Source organism: Alosa sapidissima, chromosome 1, assembly GCF_018492685.1.
Source record: "Alosa sapidissima isolate fAloSap1 chromosome 1, fAloSap1.pri, whole genome shotgun sequence".
NCBI lineage: Eukaryota > Metazoa > Chordata > Actinopteri > Clupeiformes > Clupeidae > Alosa > Alosa sapidissima.
Window position 1 is genome coordinate 24,321,003 of NC_055957.1, and position 23,461 is coordinate 24,344,463.

Sequence of the window (23,461 nt, forward strand, 5' to 3'; positions counted from 1 at the left end):
CTTTCACAGCACAACTTTGCAAACAACTATTGCCAAAATGTACATGTTAGCTAACTTAATCAGTGCCAATGGGCTTCTGGTGGTACAGTATGTGCAAGGATGTTGCATGCTTCCTAGATGCCACCCCACCACCACTACCACCACAACCACTGCCGTTTTAAGGATGCTGCAAGCAATTTAGGATCATTTGGGCCTATAAAGCGTTATTTCACCCTTGTCAGATTGACAACTTGAAAGCTGGTTTTAATGCATTCATAGGTCTGAGAACAGTCTTCTGGATATAATATCCAAGTTTGGTACCAGGGCACACCTGCCTCTCCACACACACAAACAATTAAATTATATAATAATGGGCCCGTATAGATATGATGCATAAAGTCAGCTTTCTGCTAATGTGGCTGCATCTGGCTGCTGTGGGGGGAAAAATCAACGTTTTAATGGCGGTCTTATTAAATGCCTTTTCACTGATTGAACTTTTTTTTTTTTAAATAAATGTTTTATGTCTTGATAGTTGCCTTTTCCCTACTCCACTATACTATGTGTATAGTATAGTGGAGTAGGGAAACTGTATGGGCTGTGTTTCACTGTTTTGGCAATAATAACTCACTCAATGGACTTACATCACAGTCATAATAGTTAGGCCAATACTCAGTGCTAGAGCTGGTACATTTAAAATGCCAATCATTGCTGAGAGAGAGACTGACACTGTGCTGTGCAGAATTGATTCTAGACGGATTCATGGACATTTGGACTTCCAGCACATCCACATACTTTTCTACAGGCTATATGTAAACAATTTTACATAAATTCAACAACTGACAAAATGTGAATGAACACTCGGCTATAATCAATCAATTCCCAACTTGTGCTAAAAAAAGACTCCTTTACACAAAACTTCATGGACAAATTTCAAAATTCAGTGCATGAATCTATTTGTGTGCCACGCGTTGACATGATAAATACAAGGCAAGCTAGTGTGATCTCGCTTCCAGTGTGCTGACGTCCGTGGCTATCGGGGAGGATTTATAATAATGATGAATCCCCGCGGTCGTGCACGCAGGTCCCTGTAATTATGGCTGTCGTTCTGCCGCGAGAAAAAATCCCCTGTTGGAGCATTTTATCTTAATCACTCAACGCCTCTACTCTAATTAATTTGACAAGTTTCCCCCCCCCCCTCACGAACCGCGAAATCCCTATTAGTAGACGCATCCTTAAATATGACGAGTCTTTCGAAACGGTCCGTCATGTGCACGAACAAAAATAATAACAAGTGTAAAGCACGGCGAAAAAGGTTAAGACGCAGCTTCCCATAGCTATTTCCCAGCAGAAAGCCCTGAGCCATCCCCCTCCCGAGTGCTCCTCATGTTTCTATAGTAATTTCCAGCCAATGATCAGTAGGTGTCCACATCCCAGCTTCCTCACCTCAGCACCAATCAGCCACACACAGCGACAGGAGACACGGACCGAGCAAACACTAGGCAGCCACACAATACACCCCGGACCAAGAGGAAACACCTAACCCTTCGATATTTTTCCCCACGGCGCTGTGGCGCTCAAGAAAGCTGTTTTTAAACTACCGCTGTTTTTTGTACTTTTGTTTTCCGACACAGAAGTCGTTAAAATGGTTCTTTTGTTTTGAGCATTGTGTATGTGTGTGTGTGTGAGACAGAGTGCTCCTATATCTTGTATCTTATTTTTCTTCATTACGCTAAGCAGTAATGTGCTGCTTTATATCGGCAGACTGCTAGCGTCTGGAATCTGTTCTCACCAGGAATCTGGTAGGTGATGCTCTTCCATTTTCCACTGTCAAGCGTCAGATTTGCATGCTTTCTGACTACCCGCTTTACCTTTTTCCTTTTTTCTTTTACGTGGGTTATGCCGGCGTCAAAGTGATCTGGGCGCAGGCGGATTAATTTTATCGGTTTATTCGCACCGTTCAGACCCCTCCTCGGATTTTCTGTACATGACCTTTGATCTGAATGTCTCCGACAGACCAGACGCGGCGTAATTAATGGCACGGTGGTGCAGCAGCATAAGGGCTCGTCATCGGGACGCGCAGTACTTTCGCCCTCCCTCTGTCTCCCCTAAGTATCGAACATTTCGGTTCCTCTAAACTTTGTTTACAGCCTGAAAATCGATAGCCGTGACTTGATTGCCCGCGGCTGCGTATTTTGCTCATGGGGTGAATTGATTAAGTAATAATGACCCGGAGGAGGGCCGATCATTAAGCCCACGTAGGTTTTGTTTACTAGGATTGTATATTCTCGGTGGATGCAGAGCACATGCTTGTATAGACATATAGAAATAGCATGGGTTTGTTTAGAAAAATAAGCTCTATTTTGTTTACTCTATTTGTAAATGTGTAGTTTTTATGGCTTAGCTAGACTAAATGGGCATTTTACTTCCAGTTCCGGACTATTAGTGTTTATTGATGGATAATATGAAAGAATAGCATCAATACTTCAGTCATATGGTGTGTGAGTATTTTGTGGAGACCAATTTATGTGGGATATATTTTCACTAAAAGTAATATTAATATTTTGCATGTGTTGAATTATTCACAGAGCTTCCTAAGGCCACCCAGTAGCCTGGTCTCACTAGTTCCTGTCCGCATATTTATAATTCATCTCTGAGCCAGCTGTTGGGCTCTTGCATGGAAGTGATTTGAAATGCTGTAGTGTTCTGAAAATGGATCGGTTTTAGCAATTAAAAAGAATAAGAGCCCCAGAAAAAGGTAATGCTAGCAGTCTAATGGGCTTTTATCTGTGGAAACAAGATCCAGACAGACTGGAGGAGGGGAAATGGAGTCCCCCTAAGGCAGCTGACACTACAGTTGTCGGGTCTGGGGCTTGAAGAGGTTGAAATTCACCAGTGGCTATCTCCATGCCATTGAGGAAATGTAATAGAGATGGCAATGAATGAATACCAGGTGGTCTCTAAAAAGCCTGAATGAGGTGCATGTACATCGAAGGCAAATCGCCTGTAGGTTTTGGAATAGCAGTGCTGTTTGTGAATACTAAGGTGCCATTTACTGTACCAGTCATATTGCATGTCTTTGTTTTGGTGTGTCTGCTGCAAGTTTCCAGAGCTGGATGCTATTGGTCTTATTTACTTGGATTTATTCAAGCCCTATTAAGTTTATTTTTAATGTTCTTTCTGTTCACATTAACTACTAGGTGATTATGCTACTCATGCACACCAAGTGTGCAGGTATACTTAACTCTGTCATACAATCCTTGATTGCAGCAAGTAATGCTGATTCAGTCTCAAACTCTTGTCATTCTACAGTACATTCTTGAATGCCTGGCTTGGCACTTCAAGTATCTTTTCAAGCGTACTAATTTTTGTTTCCTATTACAGTGTCACGTTCATGTGTCACAGGTATCATATTATTGTCACCAGATAAGCATCAGCCTCTAGAATGTGAGATACATTTCATTAAAAAAAGCAGTCAGGAAAAATAAATGAAATGCCAGCTGAGCTCTTATCTCTTCCATAACTTGGAGAAATGCTGGGTTGGGGGTGATGGGGGATGTTTGTCGGTTGCACCTGTAATTGTTGTTTTCTTGTTTTAGTACCGGAGAGGATAAACCAGGATGGTAACGTATTGTTCATAACCAGCTTCAGCTAGACGAAGGCCAACTCAACCTTAGACTTTACTTCCAAGCCGCTTGAAAACTACCATCAGCCATGTCAAATATAAACAATCCACTTTGCATTGAGAATGGACAGAATGCTGACGTGTCTCTCTTGCAAAAGGATAATCTTCAGGATGGTGGATTAAGCCAGCTGTTGGATTACAATGCAGAAATGGAAAGGTACAGGTCTTTTGCAAACTTTTATAAAAACAATGGGGCATTTCCACAGACTGCAAAAATCGCCCGCATCACAACGCCAATTTTTCCCAGTGCCAGAATCGGCGTGTCCCCTTGGAACTGTGATAACGCCATGCTCTGGGGAAGGAAATCAGCGGCAATAAACCCTAATAGGACCAGCATGCACAGAAATGACTCCCAGAGGCCGGGGAAGCCTGGCGTGTCGCCAGAGACGCTGCAAATGGCAAATAATAATTTCCTCTCTACCTTATCCCCCGAACACTGCAGACCTTTAGCAGGAGAATGCATGAACAAGCTGAAATGCGGCGCTGCTGAAGCAGAGATAATGAATCTCCCGGAACGCGTTGGAACTTTTTCCGCTATTCCGGCTTTAGGGGGCATCTCATTACCTCCCGGGGTCATCGTCATGACAGCCCTTCACTCCCCCGCAGCCTCAGCAGCCGTTACAGACAGTGCGTTTCAAATTGCCAATCTGGCAGACTGCCCACAGAATAATTCCTCGGCATCCAGTGGAAACCCAGCCAAGAAGAAAAGGAAAAGGTGTGGGGTCTGCGCGCCCTGCAGGAGGCTAATCAACTGCGGGGTGTGCAGCAGTTGTCGGAACCGCAAAACGGGCCACCAGATCTGCAAATTTAGGAAATGTGAGGAGCTGAAGAAGAAGCCGGGCTCGTCGCTGGAGGTGAGACTGGGGCTGCACTTCCCCCTTTTTTTCTTTTGTTATTATCCCCCTGCACTCTAAAGCATTAACCTTTTCTTCCAGTCACGTTCTAAGCCCTTGAAAATTGTTTCCATGCCCACCCATGCCTGAACATCCCCCCGGCTTCTCAAATCTGCCTACCCGCCTAGCCTAATTGGCAGTAATTAGGGGTGTTTGTGCGGAGCGCAAGCTGAGCTTGGCTCAGACACCCCTAATTGCTGCCAGTCAGGCTGGGGCTGGAACGCATCCGAACAACCCCAGGCTTGGCTCCATTCCAAGCTGAGCTGGGAAATGGTTTTCAGCAGAGAGCCATCCCTCTCTGCACTTGGTCATTTTAACCAATTATGGAAACCGTCTCTGGACGGGGGTGAATCAATATCCCACAAGCCCCGACCACCATGAGACGCTCAGAGCGATGGCTAAGATTGCTGCTGCCAGTTCCCCTAACCCCCCTCAGTGGAAAGTCTAGATTTCAGCCATACTGTATGGAAACAGGCCTAGAATTTGTCCATTCCTTCAGAGAAAATACAGAAATCCATGTCCTGAGTCATGAAGACATAGATAGTTTGCTCAATTAAATATTTGAGTTCTTTGCTGAGTCCAGCATTTTGTATGCCTATGTTGGTGTTAATGCACAAAGGATAGTATCTATTTTCAGAAAACCGTTTAGATATTGTTCTCCCATATGCAATACACACAACAACTTCTAGGGACAAGTTTCTATGTGCAATGCCAGCAATCGAGGGTCTCACTTGCTGATATGTTGTTTCTGTTGCTGTAGAGTTGAACATGTTGGCGCTTCTGTGTTGATTATGAAGGTCACTTACTAGGGTTTAACTTTTTGGTCAAGTCTGTGGTTATGTTAAGTAGTTTGTACACACATTCACTTAACTACTCAACTACTGATGTGTGGAATAAAATTGTGTATTAGGGTTGCACATATCAATAGCAATTCCAATTTTCAAGCCCATTAATTTATTAATAGCAAAGTTGTACACCAATTGCACATGTGATTTGTTGTGAACGTGATGGCCTGGAGCTTGGTGTGATTTTTCCATCCATTTCTTTTAATTGAATACCACTCTGCCTCTTCCTTCCTCCTGCTATGGAGAAAATACTGGTATTGAAGTGCAAAATGATTACTGGTCTCCTTCCCATTAGAATGCACAGCTTGTTCTGGAGCTCAGTTCATAGAGTAAACACAGTGCCGAGACGTCACCCCACAGCACTGCTCATTAGCATCACTGCTTGCCTTAGCTTTAAGGAACTTGTGGTTTTTACCTTGTGTTTGGTGGGTTGCTGGTATATATCCTGGATAGTCTATATAAATTATGAAAAAGACAGCTGGACGGGAGTGTGGTGTAAAAAGAGAATAAATGGCACAAGCCCTGCGTTCCCGCTAAAAAACATCTGCATGTTTTTACATGTAAAGGTTACAGGTGGTGCCTAGTGGAGTGCTCGCCAGGCGGGCTAATGGGAAGCTCATTTGATGTTTACTTCATATATCATGCACTAACAGGTGTTTCAAACAGGTGTCCAGGAAGAGCCTGGTGCATGCCTAATACAGGGTTGGCTTTGTCTTGGAAAACATCCATTTTCTAAGATATCTGAATTTACTATGAGGGAAGTGAGGAAACAAGGGGCACACCAAAACACATCCAAACTTGCTTTTTAAGAAATTACTAGTTGACTGGGTGCTATAATTTATATCATAGGTTGCCCTGCCTGATAATTATTATTTGTCTGTTCTGTAATTATAGAACGAAGTGCAGAGGAAATTTGCTGAGGCTCTAAGAAGTGTGAAGGTGTGAAGTTATCTGCCTGCTCACACTTTGGCAAACATCTTACTATTTTCATATCCGGCGCAAGATTCCCCGCCCTGTGAGACACCATATGTGCTCAGTGCAACAAACAGGGCTGGCCATGATGCCATCATATAAGGTGTTCTGCTTGGGGTGAAGGAAGCAGGCAGAGCTTAGTTTGCCAAGGGGCTTATTACAATTCCCAGCCCACACAGCCAGTCTCACATACATGCTGTTTTCATTTCTCACACACGTACAGAAGCACACACACACCCAGACACATGTGGCCAAGGCATAGGCACACTGTGAAAGACGCAGAGACCTCGCTCTCCTATGAGCAGACACCCACACACATGCACACACCAACATGTAAACATTAGCAGATTGTACCTTTTGCCTTGCAGGAGCTGTTAAGCTACCAGCAGCCAGTAAGATTTGGCTGTCAGTGTTTTCCACTAGGGAATCACCCTGAACTAATTATATCTTAAGCAGCAGTGGAAAATGCAAATCAGAATTTTACTCACACCCCTGAAATCGGAGAGCCAATTTAATCTAATACCCCCTTTAATTTAGAGCGCTAATGCAAGACCTTGGGGGATTGCCCCGTGTCACTGCTGTGCAGTTGTGCGGCAGGCTCACAGGCCCCAGAATGGATTAGTCTAGCGGAGGCATCTCATCTAACCTAACATTTCCAGAGCAGTTACCTCTGCCTGCCTTGGGCCGAGTGGTAAGCACACAGGTCTCTGTTTTGCTTCTCCTTGGGTTTGGGCTAACTGTGTGTGTGTGTGTGTGTGTGTGCGTGTGTGTGTGTGTGTGTGTGTGTGTGTGTGTGTAAGGGGGGGGATGTAGGTGTTTATGTGTGCCTGTCATTCTTTCAATCCATATAGTGAAAGAGCAATGTACTTCATATGTCCAACAGAAAAGCTTGCATCTAAGATGGGGTTCCATGAAGCCCAGTTATACATTTCCCCCCAGATGTATTTAAATGCATTAAGTGTACACATGACCCGAGGCTATGTGATCTCCTTTCCTTTTTCATATCAGGTGATCCTCTTGACATACATACACTGTGCAAGTACTGAATTAGTGAAGACCAAAACATGGTATACAGCTATAATGTTAAAATCTTGCTCTTGAGGTGTATATACTGTAGAGGTGTATATAAAAAAAACAAGATGCTACTGCATAAATGCATGCTTAATTTAACCATACCATATAAAGTTATTGGGTCATTGGCAGTTCAAACATTAGAAGCTATTTCACACTGTTATAACATTTAAGACCGAAGACACAAAGACCGAAATTTATCAATCAATCATATACATACTGATATTCAGCATAACATCATTTTCATAGTAAATTACTTTTAAACCTGTTGGTTGTTCAAGTGAATGTAGCTGAAGTGTCTCTTAGTGGAGTGGGTTGAGTTGCTAGTGAGCCTTCCAATGTCACTCATGGTGATGGGAAACAGCTGGTGGTGAATGGGAGGGTGGCAGCATTCAACAATGTGCATAAAGTAGAAGAGAGAGGTAGCAGTGGATATGAAATATGCATGCCGTTCCACTCGGGATGTCCTGATTTGGTCCTGATGACCTTTTCCTTAAAAGTGAAATAGCTTTTTTTTTTCACCCTCTCTATCTCAACTGTCCATATCTGTCTACATCTTCATATCGACACAAAATCTACTCTCTAGCCTAAGCACAGACTCCTCTGAAGGTCTGCAATCAAGTATGTCTGCTTTCAATGCCACTATCAGTAGTTCCATCTAATTTCTTGACAGACATTTTTTTTACCTCATACCAACCATGGAATCCTTTAAGAATTTCGAAATATCTGAATTCTGCAGTCCTCTAGACACTGCTACTCAACCCAGGCTTCGTGTTGTCAAATGCTGACAGATGAATATCTGCACAACCATCCCCTGTCACATGTTTGAAAGACAATAAGACACATATTACAGATTTCTGTTCCAAGTTTCCACAGAGGTGAGCACATTGGAAAAAACTTCTGCATTATTCGACAGCACAAAGGTCTCAAAGGACATGATAGTATAGCCTTGGCAAGCAACAACCAGGGGGGTGCTGATATGACTGACAGTGTTATGGTGTGGCTAGAGAGAAAACCATTTAGGTTGTATGCAATTGAATATAGGCCCTTGAAATTTAAGACAATTAACAAGTACTGCAAAATGCATCAAGTTTTTAAATATGTTAAAGAAAAAGGGGGATGGAGCTAAAAAAAACCTGAGTAGCTGTCTTCTTTGTGCTATGCTGAAATTGTATTCATAATAAGGAGAATGGCTAGGCTGGCTGCCCATTTTTAATTTCATTTGGAACTGAAAAAAACTCACACTCTCCCCCTCCTCAAAAATGGTGGGGTGGCAGGACCTTGAGTAGATGGCAGGAGACGTCTCTTAATGAGAGCTCAGGAGCCAAATAAACGACGCTGGCCAGGTCTAATTTGTTTTAGGTGTGCTCAGAATAGATAAGGATGAATCTGTGGCCTTCCCTCCTCCTCCCTCCCCCAACCTTTGCTTCCCTGGAGATAACGGCGAGTGCTCCCAGCCAATCTCCGCAGGCTGAGGAGTGGGGGTGAAAGGGGGGGAGGAGAGACTGGTAGAGAGATGCGAGAGGCCTAAGGGACAGGCAGCCTTTAGATCTGCAGATCTCTAACTTACTGGATTTATTCAAGCTTTAAAACTGCAGATTAATTTGACGGAGGTCTGGGGGGTGGGGGGTGGGAAAGGGTAGACAAAAAAAATCAGGGCCTTGAAACGTGCAATGCGTCTCAAACCAAAAGGGCAACCTTAAGCTCCTGTCAAGACAATGGGATTTTGCCACCCGAGCAGCAACACAGACCACTTAATTGTAGACATCTACTGGCGTGGTGCGCTGGGCTGCTTAGAGAGCACGGGAGGGTTCTGTTTCTTACCCTTGCTTTCTTTTTTTTTAATTCTCTCATTCTCACTGCATCATGCACTGTGGATTTCCTGTCAGCTTCCATTTGCAGTGGCAGTTCGGCTCCCAGGGCCTTAGGGCGTCTCGTGAAGGCTGCCATGGCGCTGTTAAAGAATTTATAGTTTTTGCCACTGCCACCAATTAAGGCCAAGGCGTAATGGGAGGCGGCCGGCCTGTGCCCTTACAGCGCGTGGCCTGTCGCCTCCCCTGCCCCTGTGTGATTTAACATCCTCGGTTCAGCGGTGAAAGGGGACTCATTGTCATTGGCCGCATCATAGGGCAGCGGTGGGGGGAGGGGACTGGCAGCGAACAGAGAGGTGGACAGCGTGAAAGTGCAGGTGCGGAGGACGTTAATGTGTGGCACTTTAAATTTTAAACAGATGACTGTAAATAATTGATGCCGGCTCTGGCTGAGAAGTTAAAAGGTATCTCGTCATTACAGGGAACCTGTTTGAAAAAAAAAAGAGTTGGGAAAAAAATGTCTGTGTGGTGAAATGTAGCACTCTGGACGGAGAGATTTATTGTCTGGTTTTAGAACGAAAAAAACATATTAACAGTGTCAGAGTTCTCTTGATATACATAATATACAATATACAAATTAAAGGAGTTGAAATTAAATATGTTCCAATAAATACCATGGATAATTTTGCACAGGTCTGTTAAGCAAAGTTAGAAATATTGATACATGAGTTACAGAGGAAGTCCAAAAACACTCTTAAGTGTCTTGGTGTCCAGCTGCCTGTTCCACACGTGCCACCTCTCCTTCCGTGGGTCTGCTTTCAAATATGAATATTTTATGCTCAACATCTGATACTCGCCAGTGCACGCAGAGGCATTTCAGTGTTTTTCTCGATGAGACCCAGGGGTTACAAAATGTCAGAGTGACGCAAGTTCTCGTGCAGACTCAGGAGAGTTTTCATGATGACCCCCGCTGAGTCCAGGCACTCGGCATCCTCAATTTCATGTAACAGAAGTCAGGTAACAAACAACCTTTTAGTGCACAGGATTGAAAAGAGTAAGTGATGTGCATCAATCGGTGGGTGTTGAGTCGTTGTGTTTTGACAAATGATAACCCTCTCCTCCATCCTATCAGTGGGGAGCTGGAATGACTAAGCAAAATGAGTGAGAGGAAGTTCTCTTTTCTAAGTGCCTCTTAGAAAAAGGTGTTTTTATGCACAGTGTATACCTTTCCATACAACTCAGACTCTAGAGCCTTGGCCTTTTGTTTGTTATGAAGCAAAAATAAAGAAAATAGACTCCATGAATCATGAATGTGTATATGCCAAAGAATATTTCTCAAATTTTACAACTCAGAATCTGAATCTGTTCCAATCTATTAGAGATGGTCAAATAGCCTACAAGATAATCCATAGTCTTGCATAAATGTAAATAAATATACATCATTACAGAGACACACATGTCGTACCATAAGGTTTCGTAAGGTGTCAAAATGCCTCAATATATCAGTGTTCCTCATTTAGGGCCCCAGTGCCATTCTGAGCTCCCACACATATGCTGGCGTGTCTGCTGAGAGAGCAGAGGGCCCCTCTCCTACTTTGCATTTTGATTTAACATTTCAGAGAGCTGGCAATATGCTGGTGCTCGCTTCGCTACACCCACATGGCTCCCCGCCACGCTCGCACGGACGCGCTGACGCTGTGTCGCTCAAAAGGGCCGTATGCTGCCGGGGAGGTGCACTTTTTTTTTTTTTTTTTCACAGCAAACCCCCAGAGGAGCCATCTACCTGCTCCACTCGGTCAAAAAAGGGCTGGACCCTGCTCCCATCTCCCCGAACCTGGCCTCCGTCTCTCACCTCCCTCTTCCCTTCCTGGAATACATTAAAACAGGATAAGCCCCCCCCCCCCCCATTTTCCCCCTTAGTATCCTTCTTCCAGAGCTGACCTTCCCAAGCTGATCTCTTTCCTTGTTTGTTTTCGTATGTCCACATTGCTGCGAGCCTGGGCTCTGTCCACATTAGTCTGCCTGCAGCATGTGGAGAGGGACACGGCGCAGGCCACAGAGGAGCACGAGGGGAAGGCTAATTGAAATGGATGGGAGGGGGGGAGGTGGCGCAGGTGAGCGCGCCTGTGGTAAGGGCACTGCTCATGGGCTTGACCCTGCAGCCAGGCGTGGCAGTGAGGCCAATGCTCTCCGGAGGAGCCCTGGCCTCTCGCCCTCCTCCTCACTGTGTGGGCCTGAGATCCCCCTCACTGCTAGACCCAGGCAGGAGAACAACGCGAGGGCCTAAGGAACAGCTGTTTTTAACCGAAATGCCTCTTACTGTATATGTATTGCCATTATTACACTTCTAGACTTTGTCAGTGTTACACTGAATGTATGCTGGCTGATGTTGCAGTCACTTGACTTCAGGTCTGTAAATTCTCTTTTTCATATAGAAAGCAGTATTGTGCTTTTCTTATAAGGCAAATAAGGAAAATGTCCAAATACACACCTCTCAAGGTCACACACTTAGCACTACTGTGTGTTCATGACAAAAGTGTAGAAGTTTAAAATGATCATATATCTTTTTAATTTCCAGGTTGGATGCAGGTGAAAGTACAAATTCATCATAACAACCATTTTGTAAGACATGTTAGATGCAAAAGGGTCACAGCTAAAGCTGGTCTCCAACGGAAAGGTCAACTTAGAATTCATGCTTGAAAGAGGCCATACGTTTCATCTACTTGGACAGACAGTGATGAACCTTTTGTGCAGTGCAGACCAATTTAGGTATAGGTTTGGATATAAAAAGATTTGTTTTCCTTTTAAACAGGATTTTGTTTTACATGTTACACATGGCCAAAAAAGTGAACCCATTACAGGCTTTAATTTGCTGACAGAATAGTTAATCTATAATGCCATCCAGCTATCCTAAAGTTGGTATACAATGCGGGAGATGAGTTTTTGATAGTGCCAGACCTATTTGCTAGTCCAGTCTCTATGCAAATCCACCCCTATAGGAGGCATGTAAAGTAGAGATCCTATAGGAATACTCTACTGTAATTACATTCTCCCCATTTGCATACGGGGGCCCAAGAGGGACACACAGTGCTTGGCCTCTGGTGGCACCATGCCATATGGCGCTCTGGATCTCTAGAGTGGTTTTTGGCAACTCTCTCGCAGAAGGTCAAATATCAAGTCAGAGGACTGCGACGGTATTGCATCTATGCTAATTGCTCTACGGTCTGTCGTCAACCCCCCCCCCCCCCCCCCCACTCATATCTCTCTTTCTTTCTCTCTCTCTCCATCTCTCTTTCTCTCTCTCATGCACACTCAGAGTCCCCAAAACTGTAATCAGCTTTAGGATGTTTCTGAGAGGGAGATGGATTCCGTTTTCCTTCGCTGCCCCATGTCTAATCTCTCTCCTGTGGCCACACCCCCATCCACAGACGCTGGCTCTCTACAGCACACCACCATTTCTGGACTTTTGCAGTGTCAGCAAAAAGAAGGAAAAAAAAATACAAATTCCCTGTTACTCACGAACATCCGCAATACACTTAGCTTGATTTGCTTGGACCAGGATTCAGTTCACCAGATGCCAGAATGTGCGTGGGCATACCAGTGCGCTGGTCGGAGGGCTGGCCTCATGGGACTTTGTTGTGTCCAAAAGTGAGCGCCGCAGAGCATGGAGATGACATTTGCATGTCGTGTGCTAGCCCCCACACCGGAGTGGCAGTGAGAGGGAGAGAGGGTATAGAGAGAGGAAGTACCCACAGGGATGGGACGCTGCTTTCCTGTTCCCATCACCTGACGGCTCTGTGATATTAATGTGCCTGCAGGCCAGTTTTTTTTGTTTTTCTTGTTATCGTCTTTATCAGCTGGTAATGAGTGGCTCAAATTAAGTAGACGCCTCTCCCCTAACACTTGTTAATCATGCTTCAGGGGCTTCTGTACGGCACAGCAAGATGAGCTCAGATCTGCAAACTCATCGAACAAAAGACACGCTCTGACTACCTGCAATCACTGCACGTCATTTATAAAAACGTGACAAAATTTGATTTGTGACACTCATATGCCCAGTCCCAATTTGCATTGTATTTTTTTTGTTTTGGCTGACCCAATTTGACTTCATTACATAGTATTCTCAGACCTCTAAAAAAGGCTATAGGTTCTTTTTTCACATTTTTATGGCGATAATAAAAGCCTAACCTCAGTTTAATAGTGTTAAGAGGCTGCTGGAACACTGCAGTGGTATCATAGCAAGGAACACATTATGTGGTATTATTGCCATGGTGAAATGCACCCAGGATGCTGAGGAAATGAGAGACACCTCCTGATAGCCACCAGCACCCAGAAAGATTTGAGATGCAAATCTGAGGTTACAAGTCTTTTATAATATGATGCTTGAACTGACAAAATGCACCAGAATAGAACCATAGTTACCCCACCCCAGGTTGGTCACCAAAAAAGCTAGAATTCTAGAACTGGTAAATGTACCTATCAACCATATCAACATTAAAGGTGCTCTAAGCGATGCCACACATTTTTAAGCTAAAACATTTTATGTCACTTACTGCAAACATAACCTAACCAACCGCTAGCTGTCTGTGTCCTGAATACACTGTAAAAAAACAACCTGCAATCTCTGTGGACAGCCCAGGCTTCAAAAACAACCTGGGCAAATCTAGCCCATAAAAACATAACAAACTGTTCCAGCAAATCACAGATGAGATGCGCGTTTAGGAGTTTCAATTGCAGTGGAGCAGCACGGGAAGAAGGGGGAGGAAGTAGCGAGCTAGCTCTCTGTTTGGTTTGAAAGACAACAGAAGTGACGTTACCCAGCATCGCTTAGAGTCAGAGTACCTTTAAAATCACTCTATGTTCAAATGAACCATTTTGGATCCCTGTGGTAAACGACACTATTGTATTTATACTGTATGAACTATTGTAGAACAATATTGTTAAATACTTAATTGTGGCTTGGGCCACAGCCAGATACAGTGACCCAGAACACTGTATCAAATACAGCCTACCAAACAGACCTTAACACACACAGCTAATCCACAAGCCAAACATCTGATACCAGAGGAAACAATTTCACCCCAACAAATAGCTTATGCAGCCTCCGAAGCCATCTCCTCCAAGCAGCACCATTGCCTTCATAAGCACTTTCAATCACTTGCAGCAAGCTTCTTCCCTGTTGTTTTTTTTTCCTCCCACTGCCTCTGAGATGAGGCCGTTTGCATGATGGTGGCTGGCGTGATGCAAGGCTGAGGCAATCGCGTGCAGAGAGGGGAAGAGATGAGTGGTCTGTCCACGGTGACGGCCTTGAGCCGGCCCTTTTTATACATCGCTGGGGTGGCTAGAATATTGGCTAGCAGCTCCGAGATGAGATCTCCCCCTGCAAGAGCCTGTGATGGATTGCTATACCTTCCAGGTTTGAGCTCGGCAACGCCCCAATATTCCCGCAGAATAAAGTGACAGGCAATATATAACACATCAGTTAGGGCTGACTGCACCCGTGGAACTTTTTTTCCCCCCTTTTACAGGCTGGAGAGAGGCCCTGGATGTTTGGCTGGCTCCCACAATCCCAACCTGCCTATTTCTGATGTGTTCTTCCTTTTCTCGCTGTCTAACTTGCTTGCTCAGTTTTCTAGCTGTTTTTTTGTCTGTCTTCACTCAAATAGGAGAACTCATCAAGGTCATTGTCAGGTTTGCTTTGAAACGCTCTAATTTGAGACACAAGCTTTATTCTGTCAAGGCGCAGACACCTGATAAGGCATTTATTGTGGGAAACAATAGATTAAAAAAGACTTAAATTGGCTGACCTTACCATGTTCTTGAATTTCAGTGTGGCTGCAGTCAAGACGTTGTGTGAAATGTGTTTGTAATTATGGCAGCCAGACGACCGGGCCTGTGTCAAAAAGAGAGGGAGGAATGGAACGAGGGGGGAGAGTTGAGGGAGGATTTATTTATTTATTTATTTCAGAAAGGCCTGTCAGAATTGCCTCCAAAGGATTGCAGTTTTTCGGAAGGTGGCCTGGTTCCCAGCCCATACGTTAATAAATAATGGGTATGTCAGTGTAACGTATGGGCCGTGTGTTATAATGAGCATTCTGGAGCACATCAGCGCACTCTCCAGACTGCTATTCATCGTCCTCCTGCGAGGAGAAGAAGGTCTGCCCGGTGACAATGAGCCCCTGTCTCTCAACGCCACACCCGCCTCTCCCTCGCTCTCTTTCTCTCTCTCTCTCTCTCTCTCTCTCTCTCTCTCTCTCTCTCTCTCTCTCTCTCTTCAGATTTTTAGATGCACCACATGCTATATCTTGGTTCCACCAGCATACTGTAATGGAGAAAAAGAGAAAAAAAATCAGCCATGTCTGAAACTGTCTGCCTTGATTGCACTGAATTAAAACTTTCATGAAAGTGTATGTGTGTAAGGATGTGTGTGTGTGTGTGTGTGTGTCTGTGTGTGAAAGAGAGAGAGAGAGAGGGAGTGAGTGGGTGGGCAGAGGGAGAAAGAGAATGTGCGAGCGAGAGAGAGAGAGAGAGAAAATGTGTAAAGAGATGGGCAGGGTGGAGAGCAGCAAGGGTTAGTGCCAGACATGTCTCAAGTGAACAGGAGCAAGCACATTTGCAATCACCCCGAGTTCAAAAGGGTAATTTATTCACAGTCTGTAGTTAAAATACCCCCTTCCCTGGCAAAGGGATTTTGTTGGAAATAGTCCTGTGGCTGCTCTGGGAGGTTTTCCTTTATATCTTTATTTAATTGCTCCTTTTCTTCTTCCTTCATCCTGTGGTGGCTGTTAGTGCTGGCTGCCGCTGCAGCAGTTGCCGTTGTGGTTGAGGTTGTTTCTCCAGTCCTCCTGCCTGCCGTCTTTAACACATGCCGGCGAGCATATTTCACTTTTACGCTCATCCGCACTGACGTGCTGCCGTTGATTGAATTTGAGGCGCTGCGGCGCTGCCCATTATCATCCTCATCGTCTTGAGTGGTTTATCTCCGGCCCAGGCTCCATATGATGCCGGCTCTGGGAGGAGGAGGAAGAGGAGGGGTGAGGGCTATGGAGGGGAACTGGCGGGTAGAGGAGGCTCTAGGAGGACCGTGGTGGTTTGCAGGGCGCTGTGTTGGAGAGGTGTTGCTACAGAACCCCCCTCAGAACAGACACTTGAATTAGGGCCAGATTATGAGTCAGCATCTCAGTTCAGACACCCAGCCGCCCCTCCCATCGTACCCTCCCCTCGCCTCAATCAGTGCAGGACACGCGAGGCCCGCCATTAACTGCACCTGCCATCACCAATCAGCATCAGCGGCAGCCAGGACCCCGACGCACCCAGTGATAACTCACACTGCAGGCTCTCTCAGGACCCATTCTGCCCTCATTCCCCCAGATTACTAACATCTCTCACATACGCCGAGCCTATTCCTTATATTTGCTTCACTCGTAAGGCCGTCGTAAGATATTGATTGATGTCCTGGTTACACATATGATTATTTAGTTTTTTTCTTCAGTTGTAAACAAGTTCCAACACTGAAAAGATAGCTGTTGCATTTTGCTCATTCCTTCACCTGGGTGGTGGGGGTCCTGTTAGTCTCTTTGGTGAGCTGTGTGTTGTTGGGGCTGGCTGGTGCTAACGGCAGGCTGAGCAGCAACCTGCGCCGCTCTTGATTGGAGGTGAAACCTCAGCGTTGCTCTGTGGATCCCTCGCGTAACACAATCCCTCGCCCTGCCCCCCCCCCCCCTCCTCTCTCTCCCTCCCTCGCTCTCTCTCTCTCCCTCCCTGGTGGTTGATGGAGTGATTTTGATGGCGCGCGCAGGAGAGGCCGGGCTGACGTGGAGCTGTGCTAATTGAGCCTTCTTTGTGCCTGGTCACTGCAGTGTGCCGAGCCTGAGCCCTGAGTGAATCCGAGCAGCACTCAAGAGCCGAACCAAATCGATATCGCAGGACTTAACAAAACAGAGACATGCCGCGCGCACACATCAGGGTCATTATTGTCTCTGGCGAGCCACACTTCCTCTGGGGACTGATCAATGTGAGAATATATGGATCGGGATAAACATTTTCTCCCCTTTCTTTCTTTTTTTGCATCCCTGGCGTCTACATTGTTGTATATAGCTATACTGTGCATGTTTTTAGGCTGCAAGATCATCATTCAAGAATACTTCATTGACTTATTGCTTCATTGTGTTATATACATTTAACATGCACAATCAATTTAAAAGAAAAATTGCTACAAATAATACTTTTTGGTGCAACATTATGTGAGGATTTTCCCTATAAATCAAATGAATAGTATGAAATTTGTATTTTGTAACACATTTGTAACCAATGAATAACATACAATATTTAAGAGCGATATATGTGCTCATGATGAGCTTATGTCAGTACTTACAAGGTTAGAGTTTTCAGAAAGTACTGACACCACAATGCTTATGTTAAACTAGGCATGTGATGATGCACCCATTATGTGAGAAGCTGTTGTGTTCCTTTTTACTGTGCTTTTATGAGATATTTATATCTTATCAATGCCTTGTGAAATCTCTACATTAGCACCTTTGTAAAAGTTTTACCAACATTCAAATAATTGTTAGGTAAAGATGGAAGTGAGCTATTTAAGTGTGTGGGTGCCATGTTTGTCATAACATTGCTACTCCTAATTTCTGTTTCAGTTTCAGTTTCCAGTTTCTCCCCCAAGACCCTTAATAATGGTAAATGTATATTTAATGGTATATAACCATAGCATTATTACCTGTGGGTGCAACACATGTTTTTATTTAAGAATAGACAGAAGTGTTTTGCTGGCACTGTGAAATGTAGTCATGCAAAGCCAAGTGTGTATGCATCTATGAATACTACACATGTTGGTATAACATGAAGCACAGCGTCTTAAACGACTGTGGCATAGTGTGAGCAGTTAATATGATTTGCTTACAATTTTGACCAAAACCACTTCATTTCATGCCTGTGGTTGTGGAAACTAGGCAAGTGTTGGTTCCATTGACCTTTTACCATCAAGTTGTTAAGTCTATACCTTTTTGATTTTACATTGAACAGAAGAAATTAAGGATACAATGGTAAAAAAGAGTTCCCATCACCAGTATTATAATGCCGTATCATCTTCTAAACATCTCAGCATTATGATATCAACCGTACATGTTATGTATGAATCAGTTTTTTTTTCCTTAGAGAAAGGGGAAAATTGTACTCTTCCTGAAAACATCCTCTTCCTCAAAAATAAGCATTTGTACACATTGTTATGCCAGCCAAAAAATACAAGACACTTTTATTGAGTTGACCCTACTGTAGCTTCCTCTATTTCAACAAGTTTGAACAATTTGATCGGTTTTCTTACTTTGGGCTGGGTAATGTTACCAGCAGTTGTGTCATGAAAAAATGAGCTCAGCCAATCTGTCAACCTACTTTGTGTCACATTTCACAAGGTCACCAGCTCATTTTCTGTGGACTCCATTAGGCTTCCTTCCTTCTCAGCCACACACGTGTCAGTTATGTCTTAAATCAATGTTTGGCCTCCACTGTCATCACATCTGCCCGATATGGTTTTCTTTACCATATAACAATGAATAGCATTAAAGGTGCTATGTGGAGTTTTTACATTTAAAACGTTTAATGTGATCTATAAATATCAACAGAATGTAAAGAAACAACAGTTTTGACATAATATCATAACCGACCATGCTCTGTGTTGCTCAGATAAAGTTAGCTTGCAAGCCAGCACCAGCCCAGTTCCATTGTAATATCACTTTGTACCACATGCGGCGCTGTATTGAAAACAGTGCAATCAATGGAAGAGTGCTGTGTGGATGCATTGAAAACCACCGGAGGCCTACAGAACTCACAAAGCACCATTCAATATCGAACAATATGAATGCAACCACATCTGTAGCACATCAAAAATCTAAATTCTTGTTTGTTTGGTCACAAAATCGAACTTTGCTTTTTAGATAACATTAGGTGGGTCTGCATGTTGTCCCGAAGAGGGACTGACTAGGCTAGGTCCGTTGAGAAGAAGCCTAGCTTGCCTAACTACAATATCTGCCTAAACAAACAAAAATAGCAGAACAAGACATTTTTGGAACTCAATTTTAGATAGACATCAATATGTGTAAAATAAGTTAAGCTTATGCAAACTCATGTTGCTTTAAAAGAAGCTATAGTCCAGTTTAAAATGTTACATTTAAAAATGGACACATTCAAAAAGATCCTTGCACAACCTCTTTAGCTATTTTGGATATGCCTTAAAAACGTACTCATTGTGACCTTATATTGATGATAAGTAAGATAACAGTCGCCGAGGTGTCCCAATATACAGAAATAATGGACATGGCAGAGGCAAAGAACCCATGAGTGGAACATTCGGTGAACTATCTTCCTCTCAACATCCAGTTAACTATCAGGTCACAGCAAACATAACTTGTCAGTATCTCATATTTAGTAAACCTAAAAGGCGGGCCTTAAAAGCGACAAACATGAACTTCACTAGAGATCCTAACAGGGTTGAATGCAGGAAAGGGAGAGAAAGAGAGAAATAGATATATGTGATGCGATCTACAAAAACCCTTCACATGGTGCACTCAAAAATCCTTGATTTTTGCTCTGTTTCAACCCTCTGGTGAAACTTAAGATTCTGATACCATCCTAGCAACATTCTGGACACTGTCCCCTAAAAAATCCTGGATACCATCCTCCCAAAATCTTGGATTTTGCTAGGATAGTATATCAGAATCATAAGTTGGTAAAATTGCACCATGTGAAGGGTTTTCTCAGATCACATCACATATAGAGAGAAAACAACAATAGCAGTTTCAAACTAATTTATTTTCTACATAGATTTTGTGTTTTTAAAAGAATGTATAACAAAATACTTAGTCACAAGTTGCTAATCACATTCATTAAAGTGGAAAAACCATTGATTGAGATAATGAACCCTTGCTAATTAAATGATGCCCTATGAAGTCCAAAGGTCTGAGTCTGCACCACAGCTATGAGATGTACTGCTGCCAGTGGGGAGGGGAGAATCTTACATTACTTAGTCATGGAATAGCTACTGTCATGTTGTTTTGTTTATTTGTTTTGTATGCTTTGGCTGATGATGTTATCTCCTGTGCTTGCCTGCAACTGATTCAATTCCTTTTACATTGTTTATTTAACATATATTAATTTACATCCTCTCCATTTATTTCAATATACATTATGTGTACCAGTCTGTAGGGAAGACTGCATAAATAAATACATAAATAAATAAATAAATAAATTACAAATTCTAAGTTGCCATGCACTTTTGGTAAGGAGAACCAATAGAATTGCAGGAGCTTATTTGTGTGCTAATAGCAAACAGAGAGCTTGATCCTTTTTTCATTTACATTACTTTGCCCTGTTTTCCCACATTGATTTCCACCTGTAAAACTTTGATAGTCATTCAGACCGATAAAAAAACTTAGATAGTCATTCAGACTGTTAAGATGCCATCTGCAGTGTCTAAATATCAAGCTCCGCAGTGGACACTATACAGTTTTTTATTATTATTATTATTTACAGGAAAAAGTCAGTTGTTGGTGTGACTGATGCATGCACATGCAAGGAAAACAGAAACATCAGCATCAGTTTATGATGTTTGCTTCTTTTGCATGTGCATACTGCAAATACTTCCAACACTTAATTTGCACTGGAACTGAAACTTACTCTTGCCCACATGTTATCTTGTGATTCAGTCAGTATAATGTATCTTACCATTCATACTGACTGTCAAAAGGGTATCACTCGGCTATAGTGTGAAGTGACTTTTTGTCCTCATCACTATGCAGTATTTTGTGTCAATGGCACAAATAATCCAAAAATGTGCTAATTGGTCATGGAGATTGCTGGAGACTTGAGTACTTTATGTTCTGACTGCCAAATTAGTTTTGCAAAAGGAGAGGCTGTCACTCTGTTCTCCAGCTTTGGCGCATTCTCAAATTGAGATGACGCGCCGTTCCTCCTCACTGCAGTCGGAGCTGCCGCAATTAAATGCCTCATTGTTGCTTCTTGGGAATTCACAGTAATTTTTTCTCATCCCCGTAATTATTATTTTTGTCTGTTTGGGAGTCAATGTCTCTCACCTTGGGTCGCTCTACGATTAAATTAAATCCAGCTCTGGAATGGGGTAGGGTGGGGCTTTGGTTTCCCACATTTCCTATCTAATCACTCAGCTAAGTGCTTTCTTGATTCATTGGTATGCCCCCAACCACACCTGCAAAATGAAAGGAATCCTTAACAACACCATGTCTTAATGTAACGGTGAGGTGATTCTCTCACCGGATTGTGTATTGAACTTTTTCTTCAGTTTACCTTGGGTCTTTGTGACAGCTGTCAGTCTGCCCTTCACTAATATTGGATTTTCTCCCTTCCTCCTTCCCCTCCTCTCCTCTGTCTGTCCCTCCCACAGAGGACACCGGTCAATAATGGCGAAGCGTTCCGATGGTTCTTTTAAGGCCCTACCCTGGTGACATCACTCTGACACACGTCAGGCTCTGACTCACTGCAAGAAGCACTTGTGGGCTCCTGAAATGGAACACTTCGACTGGAGGAGAAAAGGAAGACATAAACAGAAAAAAAAGATAAAAAGAAAACATTATGGTGTTGGTTTAACTCTGTAATTTTCTTTCCTGTGTAATTATTGTACCTTTTGACAGTATCATAATGTATATTTTGGGTGTCTATGAATGTGTTTCAGTGTTGTGGCTGTGCAAGTTGCAGCCATTCTTATATAAAGGAATCAATAGACAATCATAACAAATGAAATAAGGATAACATGAGGCCACCTGGATTAATTATCAACACACTCTGTAGATCTGGAGCAATAATCTTTAAGGTGATTATTCCTCGCCATCACATTCAGGTTTGCTTTTTAATCACATTAAATGATACCTCTTTTTCGGCCTGGTCGGCCCACCTCAAGGATGTGTGCCACCATCTACCGCAGAGCCTCAGAACCCTCTCATGAAAATGTTGTTTCTTAATTGATTGGACATGAGAAGACAGCAGTGGCAGGCTAGTTGTTTTTTACTCTTTCTTTTCATTTTAGTTGTGTTTGCTGTGTGCAGCATGTGACAGAACAGGGCACATTGTCTTGTTGACAGGTTGCACTTTTGTTGTGTAAACTAAAATGATCCCATGTTAGAGCACAAGAAAGCTTTTGGTTGGACTAGTAACTTGGAACGATGGTGTTATGAGCTTTTTGTAATAGCTGCTTGACCTTTTTGAAAATTTTCTTTTTTTGTTTCTTTGCAATTCAAATGGTTGAAAGTAAGCTGTCTAAAAGGTAGTTAGAAGTACCAGTAAAGGAATTCTAGTTAACATTTAAAATCTAAATTTCCAGCATTCTCTAAAAGTGCATCAAAGCTATGGGTTGATTATCCTGCAAAATTGGAGTGTGCATATGTTTCCACCACAATTCTGTACCTGATCTGCTATAGTCTGTTGAACTGAAGCAAAGTTACACATTCCAAACTAAATTATTCAATAAGTTACTCATCGTCTTAATCCCTATTGTTGCATGTGTAAATGTGTTTTGGTTTTAAAAATTACAAAGAATTTGTAAATTGTTGTTGTGATGCTTTTATGTGTTAAAATAATAAAACAGATACAAAAATGTGGAAAAAATTGATGTCAATGAATAATGGAAATTTTTATTCTCACATGTACAATTAAACATCGATTATGATCACCTATACATTTTTAAAATTCTTTTCCTCATTCTTATTCAAATTATCCAGAAACATCAAAAGAAAAAAAAAAGCCCTAAACAAAAAAAGAAGAGAAAAAAATCAGGCATTCGTTGCATCCTCAGTCACATCTTCCCCAGAATACTAAAATGTCGCATAGTGAGGAGAGTGGTTCCCAGAGGCGTCAGGCTTTAAAGAGCGACTGAAATCCCATGTGGTTTGTCACGCTGGAATGCACGGAGAGAGGCAGCGAGGGTGGGAGAGAGGGAGGGAGGGAGGAAGGGAGAGAGAAAGAGAGAGGGAGAGGAGATTGAGTGAGTGGGTTGGTGGTGACGGCGTGGGGGGGGGGGGGTGATAAGGGATTTGGGGTGAAGTGAGTGAAGCCTTACCAACGGCTCGTGCACGCAAGCGATTTCTGGGTTTTTGGAGAGGGAAGAGACAGAAGGGTAATAGGCTAGGTTGAGGCTGGAATCTCTTTGTGTGTATATGTATGTCTGGGCTGTGC

The 23,461-nt window shown here is 43.2% G+C and overlaps 1 protein-coding gene across 4 annotated transcripts; it reads left to right on the forward strand.

The window, feature by feature from the left end:
• Positions 1-1,423: 1,423 nt before the first annotated feature.
• Positions 1,424-22,869, forward strand: cxxc4 (CXXC finger 4). 4 transcript variants are annotated; one of them, XM_042056999.1, is made up of 4 exons: positions 1,424-1,778; positions 3,576-4,515; positions 17,905-17,943; positions 21,678-22,869. In XM_042056999.1, the coding sequence occupies exons 2-4, from the start codon at positions 3,691-3,693 to the stop codon at positions 21,720-21,722; spliced, it is 909 nt and encodes a 302-aa protein (XP_041912933.1). In that variant the 5' UTR covers positions 1,424-1,778; positions 3,576-3,690; the 3' UTR covers positions 21,723-22,869. The 4 variants fall into 4 exon arrangements, with proteins under 4 accessions (XP_041912933.1, XP_041912961.1, XP_041912944.1 ...); XM_042057010.1 differs by lacking the exon at positions 1,424-1,778 and adding an exon at positions 1,990-2,234; XM_042057021.1 differs by lacking the exon at positions 1,424-1,778 and adding an exon at positions 2,375-2,504.
• Positions 22,870-23,461: the final 592 nt, after the last annotated feature.

Bases quoted from the DNA above. Each gene is read 5' to 3' on its own strand.
- cxxc4 (XM_042056999.1), top strand. From the start codon at position 3,691: ATGTCAAATATAAACAATCCACTTTGCATTGAGAATGGACAGAATGCT. The intron at 4,516-17,904 runs GTGAGACTGGGG...TTTCTGTTTCAG, and splicing joins AGCCGGGCTCGTCGCTGGAG to TTTCAGTTTCCAGTTTCTCC. The intron at 17,944-21,677 runs GTAAATGTATAT...TCCCTCCCACAG, and splicing joins CCCCAAGACCCTTAATAATG to AGGACACCGGTCAATAATGG.